Source organism: Falco biarmicus, chromosome 2 (assembly GCF_023638135.1).
Source record: "Falco biarmicus isolate bFalBia1 chromosome 2, bFalBia1.pri, whole genome shotgun sequence".
Taxonomy (NCBI): domain Eukaryota; kingdom Metazoa; phylum Chordata; class Aves; order Falconiformes; family Falconidae; genus Falco; species Falco biarmicus.
This window is the reverse complement of record NC_079289.1, coordinates 86162677-86181260: the sequence shown is the minus strand read 5'-3', so window position 1 is coordinate 86181260 and position 18584 is coordinate 86162677. Positions and strand designations below refer to the sequence as shown.

At 34.1% G+C, this 18584-nt stretch overlaps 1 protein-coding gene across 14 annotated transcripts in view; it reads right to left on the bottom strand.

Moving 5' to 3' along the window:
* DMD (dystrophin) overlaps window positions 1-18584 on the bottom strand; it is a 1162034-nt gene that overhangs the window by 256225 nt on the left and 887225 nt on the right. For all 14 annotated transcript variants that reach the window (XM_056326975.1, XM_056326977.1, XM_056326978.1 and 11 more), the window contains one exon: window positions 13039-13193. In XM_056326975.1, coding sequence (XP_056182950.1) covers window positions 13039-13193 — 155 coding nt within the window. The remainder of the gene's footprint in view (window positions 1-13038; window positions 13194-18584) is intronic.

The window sequence follows — 18584 nt, the reverse complement described above, 5'->3', positions numbered from 1 at the left end:
ATGTGTTTCCTTTCCTTAATGTATGTCTACCTGTTCTCAAATCACTTTCCAAATTTTACTCATGGAAATGAATGCATAACTGATTCATTCATCAGTTCAACTGATGATTCAGCTTTCCTTTAGCTCATGCAAAGAAATCCATGAAATATACCATAAGGTCCTCAAAGGAAATATACCTGTATATATTCTGTTATTTAACCAAAAGATACATTTAAAATGGTCTTGTTTAAATAGATGTGTTAATGAATACTGAATTGGATTGTATATGGCAACAGAATGAGATTTTGAAACATCAAGGTCCTTCAATCCTGTTCTTTTTGCAGCAAGAACCAAGCTCATCTTTTAAAATCATTCATTCTACCCAGCTGATGTTATTTCTGCATAAGAGGCCTAAATCTAAATAAAAGCCTTATTAAAAGCAGCTTGAACTTTTGTCAGATCAAGGCTTACATTCATGATTGTATTTGACACAATCATCATCATCACGTTTTAAGATCAAAATCTGGTTAGCCGTCCTTGACATAGTTCTGCTTTTTCTGATTAGCTGAAAAATTGTATCCCAGCTCGACTTCTAGGAAATACGTTTACAATTATAGTTTTTCACAGCTGAAAGCACATGGCAATACATTCTGAAATACTAGATGGATATCCATTTTCTTTTTAATGTACCTATCTCTGGTAAACAGGATTTGAGAGATAATAAATAAACAAACAAATAAGTAGCACGCATACCCTACAAGATCTTGCAAGAAATCTCTTATCCATCACATGGAGGGGGAAAAGTCTCCAGAAATGTGAAGACATAACTACATAAATTTTTCAAGATTAATACTTTTGAAAAGAAAATCTCAAAAAAAATCCAGCTTCTACTTCTACTATCTATTTAGTAGATTAGTCTGTCTGTTTAACAAGAAAAGAACATAACTGGGACACGAATGACAAATCATTAGGTGATGCCCCCTGTGGTCTGGGTGATCCCAAGGAATTCCTATGGATGAAACACTTGGATACAAACATCTTGGTGTTGATGCTGCACAGGCAGCTGGGACAAAGACATCCAAGAGTACAGGAATATGTGAAACTGTGAAATAAAAGTCACCTCGTCCCATAAGAACATTACACTATGATTTCCTACAAGAATATCTGAATCACTAACTGATTTCCTATTTTATATTTTCCTCTTTGTTCAGAGAAGTCATGGCTCAGGTTTTCTAAGAAGGTATATAAGAACAGCACACAAAGCCTGAGAGGGAAAAGTGCCTTACCAGAGAGAGCTGTATGCATAAAGTTGACTACAGATGTGACACCCAGTCTATACCCACAACAGAAACTGCAAGAAAATAATTGAGTAGCAAGGGGTGGTATTGATGTAGATCATGCAGACAATGTCCCATTATTTGGCTTGGATATTACTTTTTTTTCAGATAGTAGTCATCTTAATTTTTCAAGTTCTATTCTAGTACTACAAAGGACTCCTAGAATTTAGATTAGAGCAATTACGTTAAGAGTTCATGGGAGGAAAAATGGTATATACTACTAAAAAGCAGAGACAGGTTCTCTCAGAAGATTCATAAGAAAACAAAATAGAAAAAAAATTAACTTTCTTAACATCAAATAAGCACTGGAGATGGCTGCCTTGTGTTGCAATTGACAAAAGTTAGGTTCAACTAATATTAATATATTTATTAGGTGTACACATGTAGACTACAGTCAACTCATTAACCTTCCTATCAAAAATGCAAACAAGTAAATGTATAAGTGCATTAGTAAAAAAAACCCAAACAAATCTGTAGCATTTCTTGATCTCCTTTACTTCATTTTACTCTTGCAGTGTGAGCTACGTACACAAGACTGTATATAAATTAGTTATAAGAATGTTATGCAGAAATGCAGTATTAGAATAGTCATTCTCACAAATTACGTGTTTTGCAATAGCTTCACATCTCCATATTTCCATACTGTACTGATTTATATATACTGTAAAATCTTTATTTATCTAAATGATAAAAATAGAGAACACTCAAGGAAATATTATAAAATAGATATTTTAAAATCCACATGGCATTACCATGACACATTGTTTTTACAAGTCTTTGATATATTATTTTGATTTCTTATATTAACTTCTGTAATACTTTCTTGATTATCTGTACTTCTGATCTACAAAAAGGCTGTCATCTGCTATCCAATAACTGCAATATAGTTTGTCTCGATATCTTGAAATTGTTCAATATTTAACAACTGTACATTCAAACCTGATATCTATATGATTGTTTAATGTGCTGCAGCTTATTCAGAATAACAGTCTAAACAAGAGCGACTTATATATCTTACTAATTTTAGTTGTTCCAAATATCAAGTAGTGACATTATTCCAGTAAATTTCACTAGCTCATTTAACCTACTCCAAGCTAAGCACATTACACATATACTAAACTGCTGCTGACACTACACGAACATATAATTATGTTCAACAATCTTTAATATTTATGACTAGCTAGATGTTGCCCCTCCATGATCAGACAGTACCCAAACAAATATATATATATATATATATATATATATATATACACACACACACATATATGGAGAATCCACCTGTAAAGACTATATATACATCTATACAAACACTGAAGAGTTGCGTTTCCATCAGAAACAGAAGTCAAGCCTTCTGTTGGGAATGGCTACTCAAGAACATTCCTGCTTTCATGTGTAAGTATTAGTCTACATTATCTTAATAAGCATATTATGGATCAATAAAAATCTGTGTCTTAGACAAATACATTTGCCAACTTTTTGTTAGAATTAATTGAAACAAAAGATGAAAACTAACAATAAAGCAAACACTATCCACAAGTTAAGGCCCTGTAGAAGGAGATATTTAGGAACCATTCCAGGGATGCAAAGTTTTGTTACAGAAACCGCCTGAATGAAACTTAATTAAGAACATACAGTGTAGTCAATGTAAATGACGTTCACCCTGAGCATTAGGAGCCTATCCCAAGGGAGCAGCACTAGGTGTTGAATATTCAGTGCATTAATTAACCATTGGGAAAAGGTTGTGAAGAGCAAGATGGCAAATTTGTTTGAATTAGTCAAACCCAGGAAGGACTGTGAATATTTCCAGATGAAACAAATCATCATAAATGTGACAGCAGAAAGATTCAATATAGATGTGTCCAAAATACCAAACACTACAAGGAAAATTTAAACTCAGTATACACCATTGCATTCTGAACTAGCTGTAGCCTTGAAGGAATTTAATATTTTAAACCAAGACCAACAGCTTCATGAAGATGTGAATACATACTAGTATGTAAGTTAAAAGAAAAAAAGGAATAAATACTATGTCCATCTGTAATAAATACTTATGTCCATCACTCTTCTGATGCTGGCTTGGGTGCCTCATCCCAACCAGCACAAAGGAGAGTAACATCAGATATAACATTACTAAAGCAGCAACATGACGTGAAAACCAATTAGGCAAAGCAAAACTTAATAAAAATGTTCCATGCTTCTATTTTAGTTTTCCCTAACATGGAAAGAAGTCACAGTGACAAGTGTCCACAGCTCCAAGGGGTCAGCACAGTATAAAATGGAAAGATGTCATCAAAGGCAGATCTATGGCTTCTCAGTGCCAGCTTATTTGAACAAGTCTATTCTGCTGCTGTTCCCACAGGAACACAGAGAGAGGACAACCCTGGAAGAATTGCCTGCCATCCCTTGTAGTAAATCCACAATGCAAAACTTACAGGTTAAATACCACAAGAATAAATCTACACTCTTGGAATCAGTAAAGGTATACGGTTCATAGTAGAGCAATAGACATTAGTAGTAATTAAGCAGCTGAAGCATCAACCTCAGACATTCTGTAAACATTAAGAACTCATGGAAATTTCTGAACTCTTTACCATTACTGATAACAAATTGTATTGAATTGTATGAATTATACAATACTATCTTTCAGTTTTTAAAACAAAAGAATAACAAAAATCAGCATACATAAGTCATGTTGTGGGTTTCAGAAAATGCATCCAAGTTAGATTTTAAAAAAAACCAACCACTAAATTAGACTCATTTCACCTGATGTGAATTTAAAAAAAATAAAAAATAAAAGAAGACATATAAGTAATAGGAAAGGAAACAAGAAAGATAAAATAAGGAAAATAAAAAGGAAAATGTAAGATACCAATAAGATAAGATGCAGAAAGTGGGAAACGGGTGTTGCAAATTTGGCACTTTAGGTAATTTCAAGAAATTTGTGCCAAGTGAAAAATGAAATCTCAAAAACATGTAGTACATTTTAAACAAAATTCTTTTTTCTTTACCAACAAAAAGCAGACCTGTATAATTCATTGCCACAAGGCATTATTGTGCTTAAGCAGATATGCATCAGATACATTACCGATTATGTATCTTGCACAAATGAACAATCTACAGATATGCCAGCTAGAGTGATAATTCCAAGAGCTATTATTTCTTATCATTTGCAGAAGACAATATTTTTTATAGTTAACAGAAGTAATTCTCAGTAGCTGGGGAAGAACTCTACATTTTTAAAATTTGTCAGGAATTGTAGAGCAGTACAGTTAAATTTGGGGTATTGGTGAAGATGTGATTGATACTGGATGCTAAACATGAACTTGCTGATCTTTTTCTTTTCAAAAATCACTTGCTTGCTTGCTTACTGTTTCTCTTTCTATGTACCTGTATCAAATACACCTTAAAAGCTCTGTCTCAGTTTAATTTCACCTTTCCTCAACGATTTTTAGGATATGCAAGAAAAATATATTACTAATTCCATTGCTTCCCTCTCTAGCCTCAGTGTTGGCACCTCCCCAGGTCTCTGTGTTGGTCAGTAAGAGTCATGACCATCAGCCTCTTGTGCCACTGATCCTCAGCTTGAACGATGATGACTTGTTGTCATTTGTCAATTTCTTTGTGACTTTATATAAAAACAACATATGGTTGAGATTTTGTTCATAGTTAAAACACATCCACACAGCAAAAGGCAAGCACCATTTGATGATAACTTCCAAAGACACTAAAAAATTAACAGGCAGACTGAATTATCCTCCCAGTTTCAAGCATGACTGACAAGGCACTGAGGGGGAAGCTTACATTGCCTGCACAGCAGCTGATCAGAAGCTAAACCATCATGAAGCACCAAAGATTACAATAGCAAGGAAATGCTGTAAGAAAAAAAAATAAATCCATAGGAAACACACGTGAAAACAAAACAAGGTATCACAAAAGTAATAATGCAAACAAAAACTGACAACTAAGGTCAAACTTCTTTTTGCTGGCAGTCTGCTAGTCCATCAGCTTTATTAATTTCTGTTTTTTGTTAAAGGACATGAGGCTTGTAAGAAGCCTATTGAAGGGATAGGGAAGACAAGACATTAATTTGTTGCAATAAACTTTGGATGAGAGCAGTGTTTACTACAGTTTGTTAATTTATCTGCAGACTAATAGTAAATAGATTTAAGGTTGGACTTTCAGGACACAGAGCATTAGCTTCTGTTCTTGTTCAAAGAGAGACTGAAACTCTCTAATTACTTCAGAAAAATCTCACCTTTACGAGAAAGAACAACACATTTGTCTTAATCTTCTAATGGAGTAAGAACAAAAATTGACATTTCTGTTCTTTCTCTCACAAAATCAGGCTTACTTATGCCTTCCTTAAAACTTTGTTCCTCTTGCACCTCCCGTGAATGCAAAAGAGTGAGATTTCTCAAATGGAGAGTTTCTGTGAAATGTCCATATTAAGCTCTGATTATGATTCCAGTTAGTTCATGAAACCTCAGTCCCTTTGAACCTCTGCACCATGAACTATTTATTTTGTCCAGCTGGATTTCACTATAAGAACTGTTCTCATTGTTATCAGAACAGACTAAACAACATTTAACACACAGTAAATATGAACAAAACTGCAGAATTCAATTTCACTCAAGACCAAAATACAAACCAAGAACGAGAAAATAAAAATGGAAAGAGCAACTGTCTGAGCAGTAAGGAATGGTCTTCTAGATATTCCACTTTCACTTTTCCTGTTCAGTTTCAGTTACTAACTTACTAACTTTGAAGCTGAAGAACTCTTTGCAAAATGCCAGCGGTGCCCTCCTTTTCATTCGTCTATAATGAAATTATTAACATTAGATTACAGTTAACAACCAAAAGCACTAAACTATCAATGAGCCGAATTCATGGTGATTAAGGAACCTCAGCAAGCCACTTGTGGGACAGACAAGTTGAAAAAACCCAATTAATTCAGGAACAACATCACTTTTCTCTTTGAGGTCGTTTCTGTTTGTCCAAGGGAGGACTTAGCAGACCTACAGATGATCTATTGCCTTTTTGGAAATGATAAAGGTACTAGCCCACAGATGTATCAGTTCAAGTGGTGGGAACATTAACTTGTTCACACTGATACCAAGACTTTAAAGAAACATGTCCCTGAAGTCACAAGGATCCACAGATCCTGTTAGGCAACTACTGTATGACTGACGTTATCCTCTCCTGATATAACTCAAGAACTCTTTCCTTTTCCTAACCCTAAAAGAGTTTCTTAAAAATCACAAGAACGTGTTCACAAAGGTGGAAATGATGAATCACACCATATTCTGGGTAACATTGCGTCTCCAGCTCATCCTACCAGCATCTTGAAAGCATTGCACATCCAAGACAATCCTCTCACAAAGTACGCTACAAATACTCAGTACCCTCACCTGACTTCTCATCTGGGGTCTGCATAGTGGTGTCAGTACTGCACAAAAAGTACAGTCAGCTGAGTGAAGAACAAAGGTGAAAACTAGAATATAAGCAGCTACAATGACCTTCAAGATCTCCTATTTATAGGAGCTTTGTCTGGCATTTTTATTTATGTCTTTTTATACTTTTTTTTTTTCCTATTTGTGGCTGAAATTTCACCATTCTTAGGGGAATTAGGAAGAAAAAAACCCCAAAGTATTGTTAACTGATGGTATTGCTGATAAACTTGAGATTGTATTTTGTACCTAAATATTTGTTTGAGAGTGTAGGCAGTTAGTAGAATGTCCTTCAAATAGGTAACAAATGGCATTTTAGGTATACTTTTTAATATGGATATGTTAAGTGATGTTATTTAACCAAGTAAAACATAAACCAACAAATATCTCAAATTAAACTCAGAGCATCTAAACCTTGCCAGAGCAGTATTCACACCCTTTTTATAGTCTTTTTTTCAATGTGTACTGTTTTGTTTAAAATAATTGTAACAGAATGAGGAACAAAGAAAACAACAAATACTTTAATCCTTTATCTGAAAACCACTCTTAGGAAACTTCAAAGATAGCCATATTTTAAACACAAAAGCCTTAACATTCTTGCACTATAAGCAGCTAATAAAGAGGGGTTTTTAATTTGCCAATGTTACTAACTCTGCTGGAGAGTAGTTCCTGAGAAGCATGGAGTGCTGTACTGATGAAGAGAGACAAATTAGTTTCATTAAAATTAAAGGGGTTTTGTATCCTTTTGTCTAATGGGAAAGACATTAGGACCCCATATAAATCTCACATATTCCAGAGAGCTCTGGATTAAATGTTTTTTGAAAACTTTGTTTCTCCTTGTATTCAAAAGGATAGTCAAAGGAGCCACATTTGTTCTTTCGAAAAACATGCTGATACATTAAATTATTTGCTCCTTAACATAATCTTGGCTGTGATACCTAAGACTTCAGACACTCACTTTCATTCAACATGAATAGTTCTACTGATTAAGTAAAGGTACTTAAGTCCTTATAGAATTCAAAACAAGCAAAGCTCTCAAACACGTGACGAACAGCTAGACTGAAAATTTATTTTTTTTTTTAGTAGTAGAGGCAACAAGATAAACATGTATTCTTAACATCTCATAAAACAAAATAATTGCTCTACAATTGCAACGTTTTGCATCAGTTTTTGCACTTTTAAATTGGTATCTGTTGTTAAGCTGTTGTAAATAAGAAGCTTCATCATGACATATTGGTCATAAAAAAGCAGTCCCTCTACATATCTACTTTCTTGAGCCTGGCAAAATTATTTAAAAAAAAAAATCAATAAATCACCACAACATGAAGATAAAAATTATCACACTATGGTTACTTTGGGGGGGGGGGGGAGAAAAATATTACACTGGAAAATGACACATGACCATTGTCATCTTCATCTGACATCTTACATTTGCAGTGCTTTCTTGCTCATGCCCACACGAATGCAGCTCTATAGCCAGGACAACTGCAGGCACAGGCATGTAAACAAGCTTCCCATATAAACAATGTTCCCATAGCCACTTAGGGTTTTAATTTAATTGTTTCACTGTGCTCAAAGAAAGTGTACTTGCACGAAGAACTATATAGCTGTTCATATGCATGGAATTATACCGATTTCAAGAATGAGGACCAACATTCAAAGCAATAGAAGAAAGGAAAGGAAAAAGCTGAGTTTGCCTGGAAAATCTAGAAGGTGCCAATGTTCTTTAAAGTAAAACATACTGTGAATTCTCTCCTTCTCAATTTCATCAGTCCAAGCCTAACAGAACAAATAAGCTCTTCAGAAATGGCTCCCAGAAAAGTCTAGCTACTGAAACATGCTATGAATCTTCCGTATAACTTAACACACTTGATTATTCCTTGATTGCTGATGTGTAAATGTAGTTTTTCTCACCCAGAATGCAATTCAACTGTAAAGCAAATATGATTATTTTGCAAGTACTGTAAAGCAAAGTAATATTACGACAGGTACAGTATATTAAGCAAACCTATCTCCAGCAGAATGGTCAAGCTCTTTCTGTGCAGGCAGTAAGATTATACCTACAAAAATTATGCACAGATAAAGTTTACATTCTAACAATTGTATCTTTATAACAAACAACCACTGATAAGGACAGGTTTGCTGCTCAGAGACAAAACCTAGGTTATGATCTGACTTACAATTACTGTTATATTATGCATTTGCATAGGAAACAGGTATACATCATACTTTTGTACTGTTCACATCATATGTTTGGTCATTTGTATTTCATATTGTCTAGCTGACATGCAAAATCACTGTTCATACAACTGGCTGCATTAGAGAATTAACATCAGCTCTCATGTTTACCCAAGAACTTATCTCAGACCTTGCAAAATAGGTTGTCTAGACACCCAAATCCTTGCCACACCCTCTCCAGCTCACTACAACTTAAACAAATAAGGACAACATAAATCAAATCATATATTGATTCTTCACTGCCCATATCCTGTAGTGAGGAAAAAATGTTACTTTTTAGCTTTTGACTGACGCGAGTGTCCTATATCTTGTCTCAAGAGCCAAAAAAAGGGCATCTTTAGCAGTGAAAGCTCTTTGCTCCTGTTGTGTGGCCTGAGTTCCATTGAACTTAAGCATAGGAACTGCTGGAACTGCTGGGTAATGCAAATATTTGAGATATCTGTTAGACAGTGATGGTTTGGAGTACTAAAGAAATTTTCAGGGTACTTTATGTAATTACTGTCATAATATATGCTCTACTTAAGAAAAATCTAAGTCCCTTTTTAGCTTAATATTTAAGTTAGTGAAATTTAAACACTTTTGGTGGATTTTCAGAAAAGGAACACATTTAAGCAAGTGTTTATGTTTTATATGATAATTCACATAAAATATGAGTGTCCATAAAAGGAGGGAGTAACATAATACTACCATAAAAACCATTTTTTTATATAGTAAATTTTTAATGGTTGCTTCCTTCATTGTATTTTTTTTCCTCTTGAGAGCAATTTAGTTCCTGTTAGATTTATTTTAGTTAATGCAAGCAATACAGATCGCTTTCTCCTTAATTGTCTCAGCTTAAATAATATAGTTATTCCTTGGAAAGTCAAGGCTTCTAAAGAGAAGAGGAAGAGACCTGTTTACAAGTCACTTTGGCTTTTGTCCAGCTGATCATTTCATGTGCTTTCTAGTGTATCTTTGCAGCATCAACAACAAAAAGCGAAATTAAAAAGTGGCAAGTGAAAAAAGCGAAGTAACCATCAAGTACTCATCAATGTGGCTATTAAAGGAGTTAGAATATTATGTGTTATAGTTCAATGTTATAAAACAGAACAGTAAGACAAAGGGTAAACACACAGCAATCAGCTACAAATCTACTTAAGCAAAACAAACCACAAGCTGGCAGATGTTGCCTTAATGACTGAAATACTTACTTTGGCTGAACTATTAGCAACAGGCAAAGTGGAATATCACTGCTGCTTGCCAGCCTGTTGTTTTACTAATCTAGTTCATGGAAAAGGAGTTTTCACATTTTTTACACTGATGCACAATTCTGATATAAATGGCAGGTTGGAGGAAAAGGAGTTCAAAACAATGTAAGCCACTCTTCATGTTTCTTTTTAAAAGAAATTATCCACAGAATAATTAGGCCCTTTAAATTGAGGACATGACTGAAGAAACCAAATTCTTTAGCAGAATATTTCCTCTTGCCAATCAAGATTTTATATATATATATATATTTATAAATATTTTATTTATAAACAGTGATAAAAATATTTATAAAATACTGAACCAATATTTTATAAGGTCATTATTTGGAATATATTTCAACATCACTGTGAGGTCACTGAAACACCAGAGCACTACTTACTCATGGTCTAGATGAAAGTAACGCTCAAAGTAACATGTATCTGGAATCACTGCATACACATCTCAGTGGAGAACTAGGCTGCTTGGAGCCTGTGACAAACAGTTCATGTGTTTCCTTTCTACTGAGTAAATATTCAAAACCATAAAGAAACCATTTGTTTTGCTCTATGCAATAACCTGAAAGCTGAAGTGTAGAGGGAGGGAAAAACAAAACAAAACAAAAAAACATCTCAGAAACAGAACAAATTGGCATTTAAGTCATAGAAAGGCCCATGGACTCCATCTTCTTTCCACAAAGCTGCTTAACAAAAGAAATCTAGGAGGTTCTTTCTAGAACTTAGTCAGGAGCTGCTCCATGAGCAAAAGGCCTTGGCTACTGTTTCAAACAAACCTGAAAAATCTACAGGAGCAGAAAGTCCTCCAAGTACAATTTTTTTGCTGACTCGATGACTTAGTACATCCATATTTATCAATGTCTCACAAAAGACAGAGAAAAATGTGATACAGCCCTTAGTGAAGTTTATCAACTACTGTTTACAGCACACTCCTTTTTCAAGTTCCCAAATCATGCAGTCTTACAAAAATTATACACAAACAACTAAATTTAAAAAAAAATAAATAGAAGGGTAGTAAAATCATACAATCAAAAAGTAGGAAATACTAGTTTTATAGTTACCTGTTTAAGCTTAATTGTACCCTTTTGTACCTCTTAATGGGAAATGTCAGCTCAGTCACCTAAACAGCTCTCTTCTAAGACACATAACATTTACTACAGTAACTTATCTAACATGAGATGTGAACAAGTTTGTGGGTTTTGGAGAAACCTGCAAGGAGCGTGTTCTGAAGACTTTGTACTCTCTGTTAGCCTAGCTCTTGGCTGTGTCCGTGCAATGATGGAAATTCTCACATTTAGGCAACATTAGGCACACCTGGGGTTGTGCTTGAAGCATTAACAGATTTAAAGACCCATTCTTAGCTACAATTGCTACCTGAGCATCCACAGCAGCTACAGACATATCCTGGACTTCAGGATTAAAAAGCCATCTCACTAAGAGGGGGTTGTAGTTCTACATACAGACAAAAGCAATTTCCTAGTTATCTAGCTGTTTTGAGCTACTGATTTTACCTATTCATTGATAATAGCTTTGAACATTAGATACCCCACCTGTTTCTCAGACCACAGAAAACAAAATATTTTTTCTTAAAAATGTGGCTCCTAATGCTAAAATGTCTACTACTGTAACAGGAGAAATGCAAGCAGATAATGGAATGTTTATACAAATTTCTCAATTCTTTTATTGCTATTGTTAACAAAAAAAAAAAAAAAAAAAAAAAGGTGAGCTTTCAAATTATTATGTAGCTTTCTTTTTTTGGATATCCATAGCACCTCTTCTCTCACTTGAACAGGATATTAAGTCAGTAGCATGTCTGCTTCAGAAAAAATGCTGTTAAAGTGACTCATTCATATGAACATCAACTTTGTGAAAAAAATTAACTAAAAGTGTGAATATATTTCTGTAGCCATCACTGATTTAAGTAACTGCCATTATGCAAGAAAATATCCTAAATTTATTGCATATTTATTGCATTTTTAATTACTTTTAATTTATTGTATATTTAACGAAACTGACTTTTCTGGCCTTGTTCAGAGACTTTAATTAGAAACATGTTAAGATCTAATTCAGTTCTAGTTTCAGTTATAAGCTATAAAACTTAATTTAAGATTCTGATTAAACTACTTTAATTTTTACATATCTAATGTGTGATGATTTAAAACTGTTTTGCCACTATAAAGAAAGTAATTTTTGTTCTGCAGTATGTTCTGATCTTATAGATTGCATATTGTATGATTCACAATGTGGTGGCAAGGTGCACAAATTACTTTTAGTATGGGAATCGATATCTAAACCAAACACTGCAATACTGTGAAATGTAATCAAGAATGTGTTCAAGGATCTAATAAAAACTTTCTTGACTAGAGATTTGCTTAAAAGGTAGAGGATAACATTTCTACTTTGAACCTGCTTCAATAGGATAGGTCTGTCATTTTCAGATTCAGTTTATGACTCAAAATCACTGTAGTGATTGTGATGTGGAGACAGTACACAGAATTGTAAACCACTTCATTTTAAATATTTTAAATATAAAACTTATCAACTGAAGTTGGTTGGCATCTGGTTACAACAGAGAAAAATTGGCAGGAGGCAAAATTATATTTGAGAGAATTAAATGGCCTTCCAGAGCTATATTTCCAAAAGATATGACAGAAGAGTTGTCATCATTCTTTCCTTTCTCATTATAATCATGTCATTTTCAAAAGTTACATCTTCTATAATCTCCAACCAAAGCTGGACAATGAATGTTAATGAAGTTTAACAACAAATCTAATAGCAGAATTTATATCATACCTCTTATTAATGGCAGCCCATGTCGCATTAATGTTATCTGTCATCAGTTCTACTTTTCTGGTGTCATCTGCTGAATAATCACGGAGCAGCTTAAGTGCCATGTCATTTGCCACATCTACATTTATTTGCCATTGTCGTATTTCTTTTGAAAATTGCTGAAGTAAAAAGAGAAACAAAAAGAATAAACCTCAGAACACCACAAAATGGTCATGCATATTGTATGTTTATTACAGGAGGAGATGAACAACTTATGGCATATATATATATATATATATATAGATATAGATATATATATATATATAAATTCCTCAGATTTACTTGTAACTAAAGTCAGAGTCTTTCTAAATGTTTAAATTCCTTTAGTCATCAGACCATAAGACTAATTCTAATCTTTGTGAGGATCAAGCAAACAAGTCCTAAATGCTGGATAAAAAATGACTTCTCAAATTGATAAACACTGATTAGATTGTTGATTATTTTTTTCTAAGACAGAAAGAGATGGATGCATCATTATGTAAACTACCACTATTTGTGATGTTGAATTATACTGAGATGGAAAATACAGTGAATAATATGTTCTGTCTAATTTTCTTTATTATACTGTGAAATAATACTGATACTTGGACAACTAATACCTGTGCTTTGACTTTTTTAAAATTCACTTTATTTTTGCAAATTGTTTATGTAATTAGTGCCATCTACTGGAACAGCACTAAATCTGCAATACTACTACTGGTAAAACTATCGATATCTTTATGATGATAATTTATGCTTCTTGGTATTAAGGAAGCTTTTAAATTTTGGTCATACTTTTTTTTCTCCCACCCCCCCACCCCACCCCTTTCATCACCTCTTTCTCCTGTCCCTCTCCCCCTCCCGCTCCTCTCCTCTCCACCAGCTGTCTTGCTACATAAGCAAGCCAGGAAATCCACAACACTCATTCAGCCAGCAGCCAGCTTCCATGCATCTTTCCTGTTCATCTGTTTCTTGGAGCAAATTTCCATATAAATGCACTGAAGTTGTGTATTTAATCCGTTATGTGTAACAACAAAATGAAAGAGATGAAAGAGTGAAGATAATCGATGGTCTACTTGTACTTTTGTGCTAGGCAAAGACTACAACTACTCAATCAAATGAACAATGCAAGTAGAAAAAAAGATTGTATTTGTAAATAGAAACAGTAAATTGCACGTATACATAAGAAGCTACCAACAGAAAACAAACAGCAAGGTTTGCCTGTATTTATTGCTGTGTTTTAATATACAAATTGGGAAATTTATGTGAAGAAAAAATAGGGGCTTTCCCCTCTCACTCTCCCAAAGCAGTATTCCTTTTGAAATCTTGTTTTGACTTCAGATAAGAAATTCTTCATGCAAAGCAAAACTTAAATATGTAATCCCTGATTAAACAGTCTAAATACTAAAAAAAAAAATAAAAATACATTTTGACTATTTTGTGCACTTACGTTTTTATCTCAGTAAGTCTGTAAGCTGATTTTGGTTAAGATTAGTACTGAAACGTACTTGATCTTTGAATGGAGTCCAGGTGGAGGTTTTTGGGGTTTCGATTTTTCCCCAAAACTCTTTATCTGTTAAGAAGCTGCTTCAACATCTCTAGGTTCTCTCCATAATTTAAAACTGAAAGTACGTTTTTCCTCTTTCCTGGGTTATTCCTTCATGACAGGGCAGATCACTTGATTACTGTGCAGCAGATAACCTCAGATACTCAGACAGCAACCTGATTATCTGTTTTGAACAAGGGATCCTATTTTTACCAATCAAACATTAGGAAGATGCTACGAACCCCTGCTCCTGAAAACCATCTGAACATGTTATAGTTAAGCTCACTTAAGGTCAAGCTGCCTAAAAAAATTTTTTAGTCATTCTCCTGTATTAAGTATGGAGATGTAGTAAGGAGAGGTGATAATTTTGTGGAAAACCACTACCATTACTTTGAAGAAGATACAGGCAGGATTCTTTCCTGCCAGAATTATGTGCAATAATATACAATAAATATAAAAATGTTAATATTTAAACAAATAGAATAAAATATATAAATCCAAAAATGTATAAAATATACAGCAATTATCATTTCAGTTTTGTAGACCTTTTATAGCAAGTATCCATTCTACATTTAAGTCTATCCACCTTTATTATGCTTTACCTTTTTTTTGTTTAACATTATGCATGCATATAGCTACTTTTTTCCAGCCAAAGAATCACAGCAGATCAGCTGTTCACTGCATTACATAGAAAAGTTACCATATTTTCTGCATTGTAAATTAATAGCCTGTAAACTTTACTTTAAAAATAAGTTATTTTTGCTCACTCCTATGTGAATATAAATCACCTTATCAAATCTTCCAAACTCAGTTTTATAACAAAAATATGGAAAGATCCATTACAAGGTTATTTCCAAAAGTGGTGTTCTCATCATTAACTTCATCATTAATCCATTAATTTCCTGACAATACAACACTGGATCATCACTGGGGGAAAAAATGATGACTAGAGAGAGCTTTGCCAACAGAAACAATCTGTATTGTATACTTTATTGGATATTGGTATGCAATTTTTCAATAATTTTAAGGAATGCATGCCTGCCTTCAACTTTGCTTTGTGCACATACACCAAGAACAAAATATTGTGGTAGATGTTTTAACTGTCTCTCCCACCACAGGCCAGTTTAAGTCCTATTTTGCATGACTATAATGAATATTTTACAATTAAACCCTTGGCATTGGTGGTGGGGTTTGGTTGTTTTCCTTTTTTTTCTCTTTTCCTTTTTGTATTTTTAGCTCTCATTGATCTTTTAACTACTCAAAGACACATTCAGGGTTTTTTTAAAGGAAAAAGCTTCATTAATTTAATTTTGACATTTTTTTAAGCATTCTCTTTGTTTTGTCTGTGTCATCACTGGAATTTGCTGAGTTTATTAAAAGGCTTAAAGAATTAAGGCTGTGAATTTATCATGTTACTTAGTATATATTTCTTTTTAATTTTTAATTAGAAAACACTGGTTGAAGTTACTAAGAAGAAAGTCTTTGTAATTTAGGATCCTTGATTAAAAACAAGTAAGTAAATTAGAGCTGGGTTTTCTTCTATCCCAGGATTGCCCAGTGGAACAAAATAAATGATGCATAGAAGTTAAAATATAGCAATATTTATGTACAGTATCATCCAATTCTAAGCATGCGAATTCCTGCACTGAGCAGGTATATATGTTACAAATCTGGGAAATCAGGCTTTCTGTCCTTTTACTGTATGTCTAGAGCATGTTTTATCGATATACTTAAAGATTTATTTTTTTTAAATCAAGGAATTCTATTTCAGTGTCTGCATCATAGTCAATAACATTAACTTAATTATTAATTGTTTTGCTAAAATCAAAGCAGTACGCTGTCAGTCCTGGAATAATAAAAATCCACAAGATGCTGAGACTGTACTTCATCTTATATTGGTACAGAGGGAGTGGCAACAGAGTACCTAGTAAGCTTTCCCCCTGCAAGAAGATGACAAAGGCAAGCAAGCTAGCCTCAGGCTTATCCACAAATCCAGGACATAAAATTCAGCCCCCAGGCTATGCCAGTGGAAGGCTGCCTGGCCTTTTGAGACCCAACAGAGCAGGAGATGTAATCCGGCTGCTATTTCATTTCCTATTTAGATGATCAGAAATAGGTGGTCAAGGAAGGAAAGGAAGGAAACCTTGCCTCCACCCTTCCTTCTCTTTGGCCATACCAGCTAAAACGGTACAGAGGAAGAGATGCCTCACTAGTTCTTACCAAAATAAGGAGCCAAGGAGTGAATGAACACTCCTAGCAGGTTCAGGTTTTTTCATGTAAGCTCAGTTTCATTTTAAAAATAGACCAATTTTACACAACCTTATGTTCAGATGACTTGGGGACAAAAAGGAGCCAAAGTGTGACTATGTACTATTTATACACCTTTAACCTTCAGCCTGCTGAGGTAACCATCTGCAGTCATCACTTAATAAACAATAACAAACAGGGCTTTAAAGGGCAAAGGCTGTCATTGGCCAGAATGCCATACACTGACTCTCCGTACCTAACCCCAGTCCTTAGAACTCAGTTCTTAAATATCAAACTAAAAAAAAAAAAAAAAAAAAAAAAAAAGGTATAAAAATTAGCTCTGAATTAATTTCTGATTCAAAGGAATAATATTTTTAATTATCAGCTGTATGGTACCTGGTTACTTTTCTTTTAAATGTCAGAAACAAATGTGTCAAATTCTATTAAAAACATCACTGACCAAATACAAGCCTGTTACAGATTTTTTTTTTTTTTTATGGTGACATTATAAAAAAATAAATAATCAAAAGACTTGTATTGCTGAGCTTACCATTTACTTGTATGTAAGGATGCACTATCAGAAAAGCATTAACACGAGCACTGATAAAAAGTTCATCTAGAGCTGAGGGGAACTTTTGCATTGACTCAGCTGTCTTTAGGCAAACCTTTAACGAACAAATCAGAATACTTGGTGACTACTTTCTCACACCAAGCTGTGTTGAGATACAAAGCTGGCAAAATGAGTATGTTTGAAGAATCTATTTAAGACTCAGACTGACCCCTCTTTCCCTTAACACAAATGAATAGAAATGACAGCTTTATTTTCATCAGTGTAACAGCAAGCCAAGAGACAGCATACTTATTCTGCATATTCAGGGGACAACATCAAAATATATGTGTTTGGCACATAAGCCTAGAAAGCCTTTATTTTGAGGACTTGATGTATTTCTAGGTCCTTTAGTTTAGATAATGTTATACTAAAGAAATCGAAAGCTTCTAAACCCAAAGAAGATTTCCATTTTCCTTAGGATTCACGACCCCTTATCTCAAGCATGAACACAACAGATGATGCTGTCACATCTGAGAAGCTTTCATGAGGGATTTGACACAATAGGAATTACTGGCAGACAAAGATAATTCCTCTAGGAAGGCTGGCACAAAAGAAAGTAGAAAAAGGAAAAGGAAAAGACACACATTCCCTCCCATTCTTTAAGACAGAGGTGAATTTCTTCTGGACTTGAAGGAGAAAGGCTAAGCAAAATCAACCAAATGAAAGTAAACAGCCCTGGAACACTAGAGATTGTTGATGTTCATATCATGAGGGCACAGCAAATTCAGATAGATTAGCTGTGACACTGAAATTATAGTTATAGACCAATGTTTGTAACTTGACACAATATGTCACATTGAATCCAGGCTGCAATGGTGACGGCTGAAGATACTGGTAGCCCAATTGCTTCATCTCTTTTAAAGGAGTGAAAAAAACTTGCAGGTATCCTTTCAAAAATTCTGCTTATACATAGAGATACATTATATGAATAAGTATACTAGTGTGCTTTCTCTATAACTTGGATGGAGGACGAGAAGGGGATATTCTTATTTCTCTCCTTGGACCGTGTTGATCCAAAAAGCCCATTTTTTTTCCAAAAAGCATTCACTCTTAGATGAACCTCATCTAAACTTCATACATTCTTGTAAAAAAGTGGACATAAAATCCATTTCTAAAACTATATCTGCA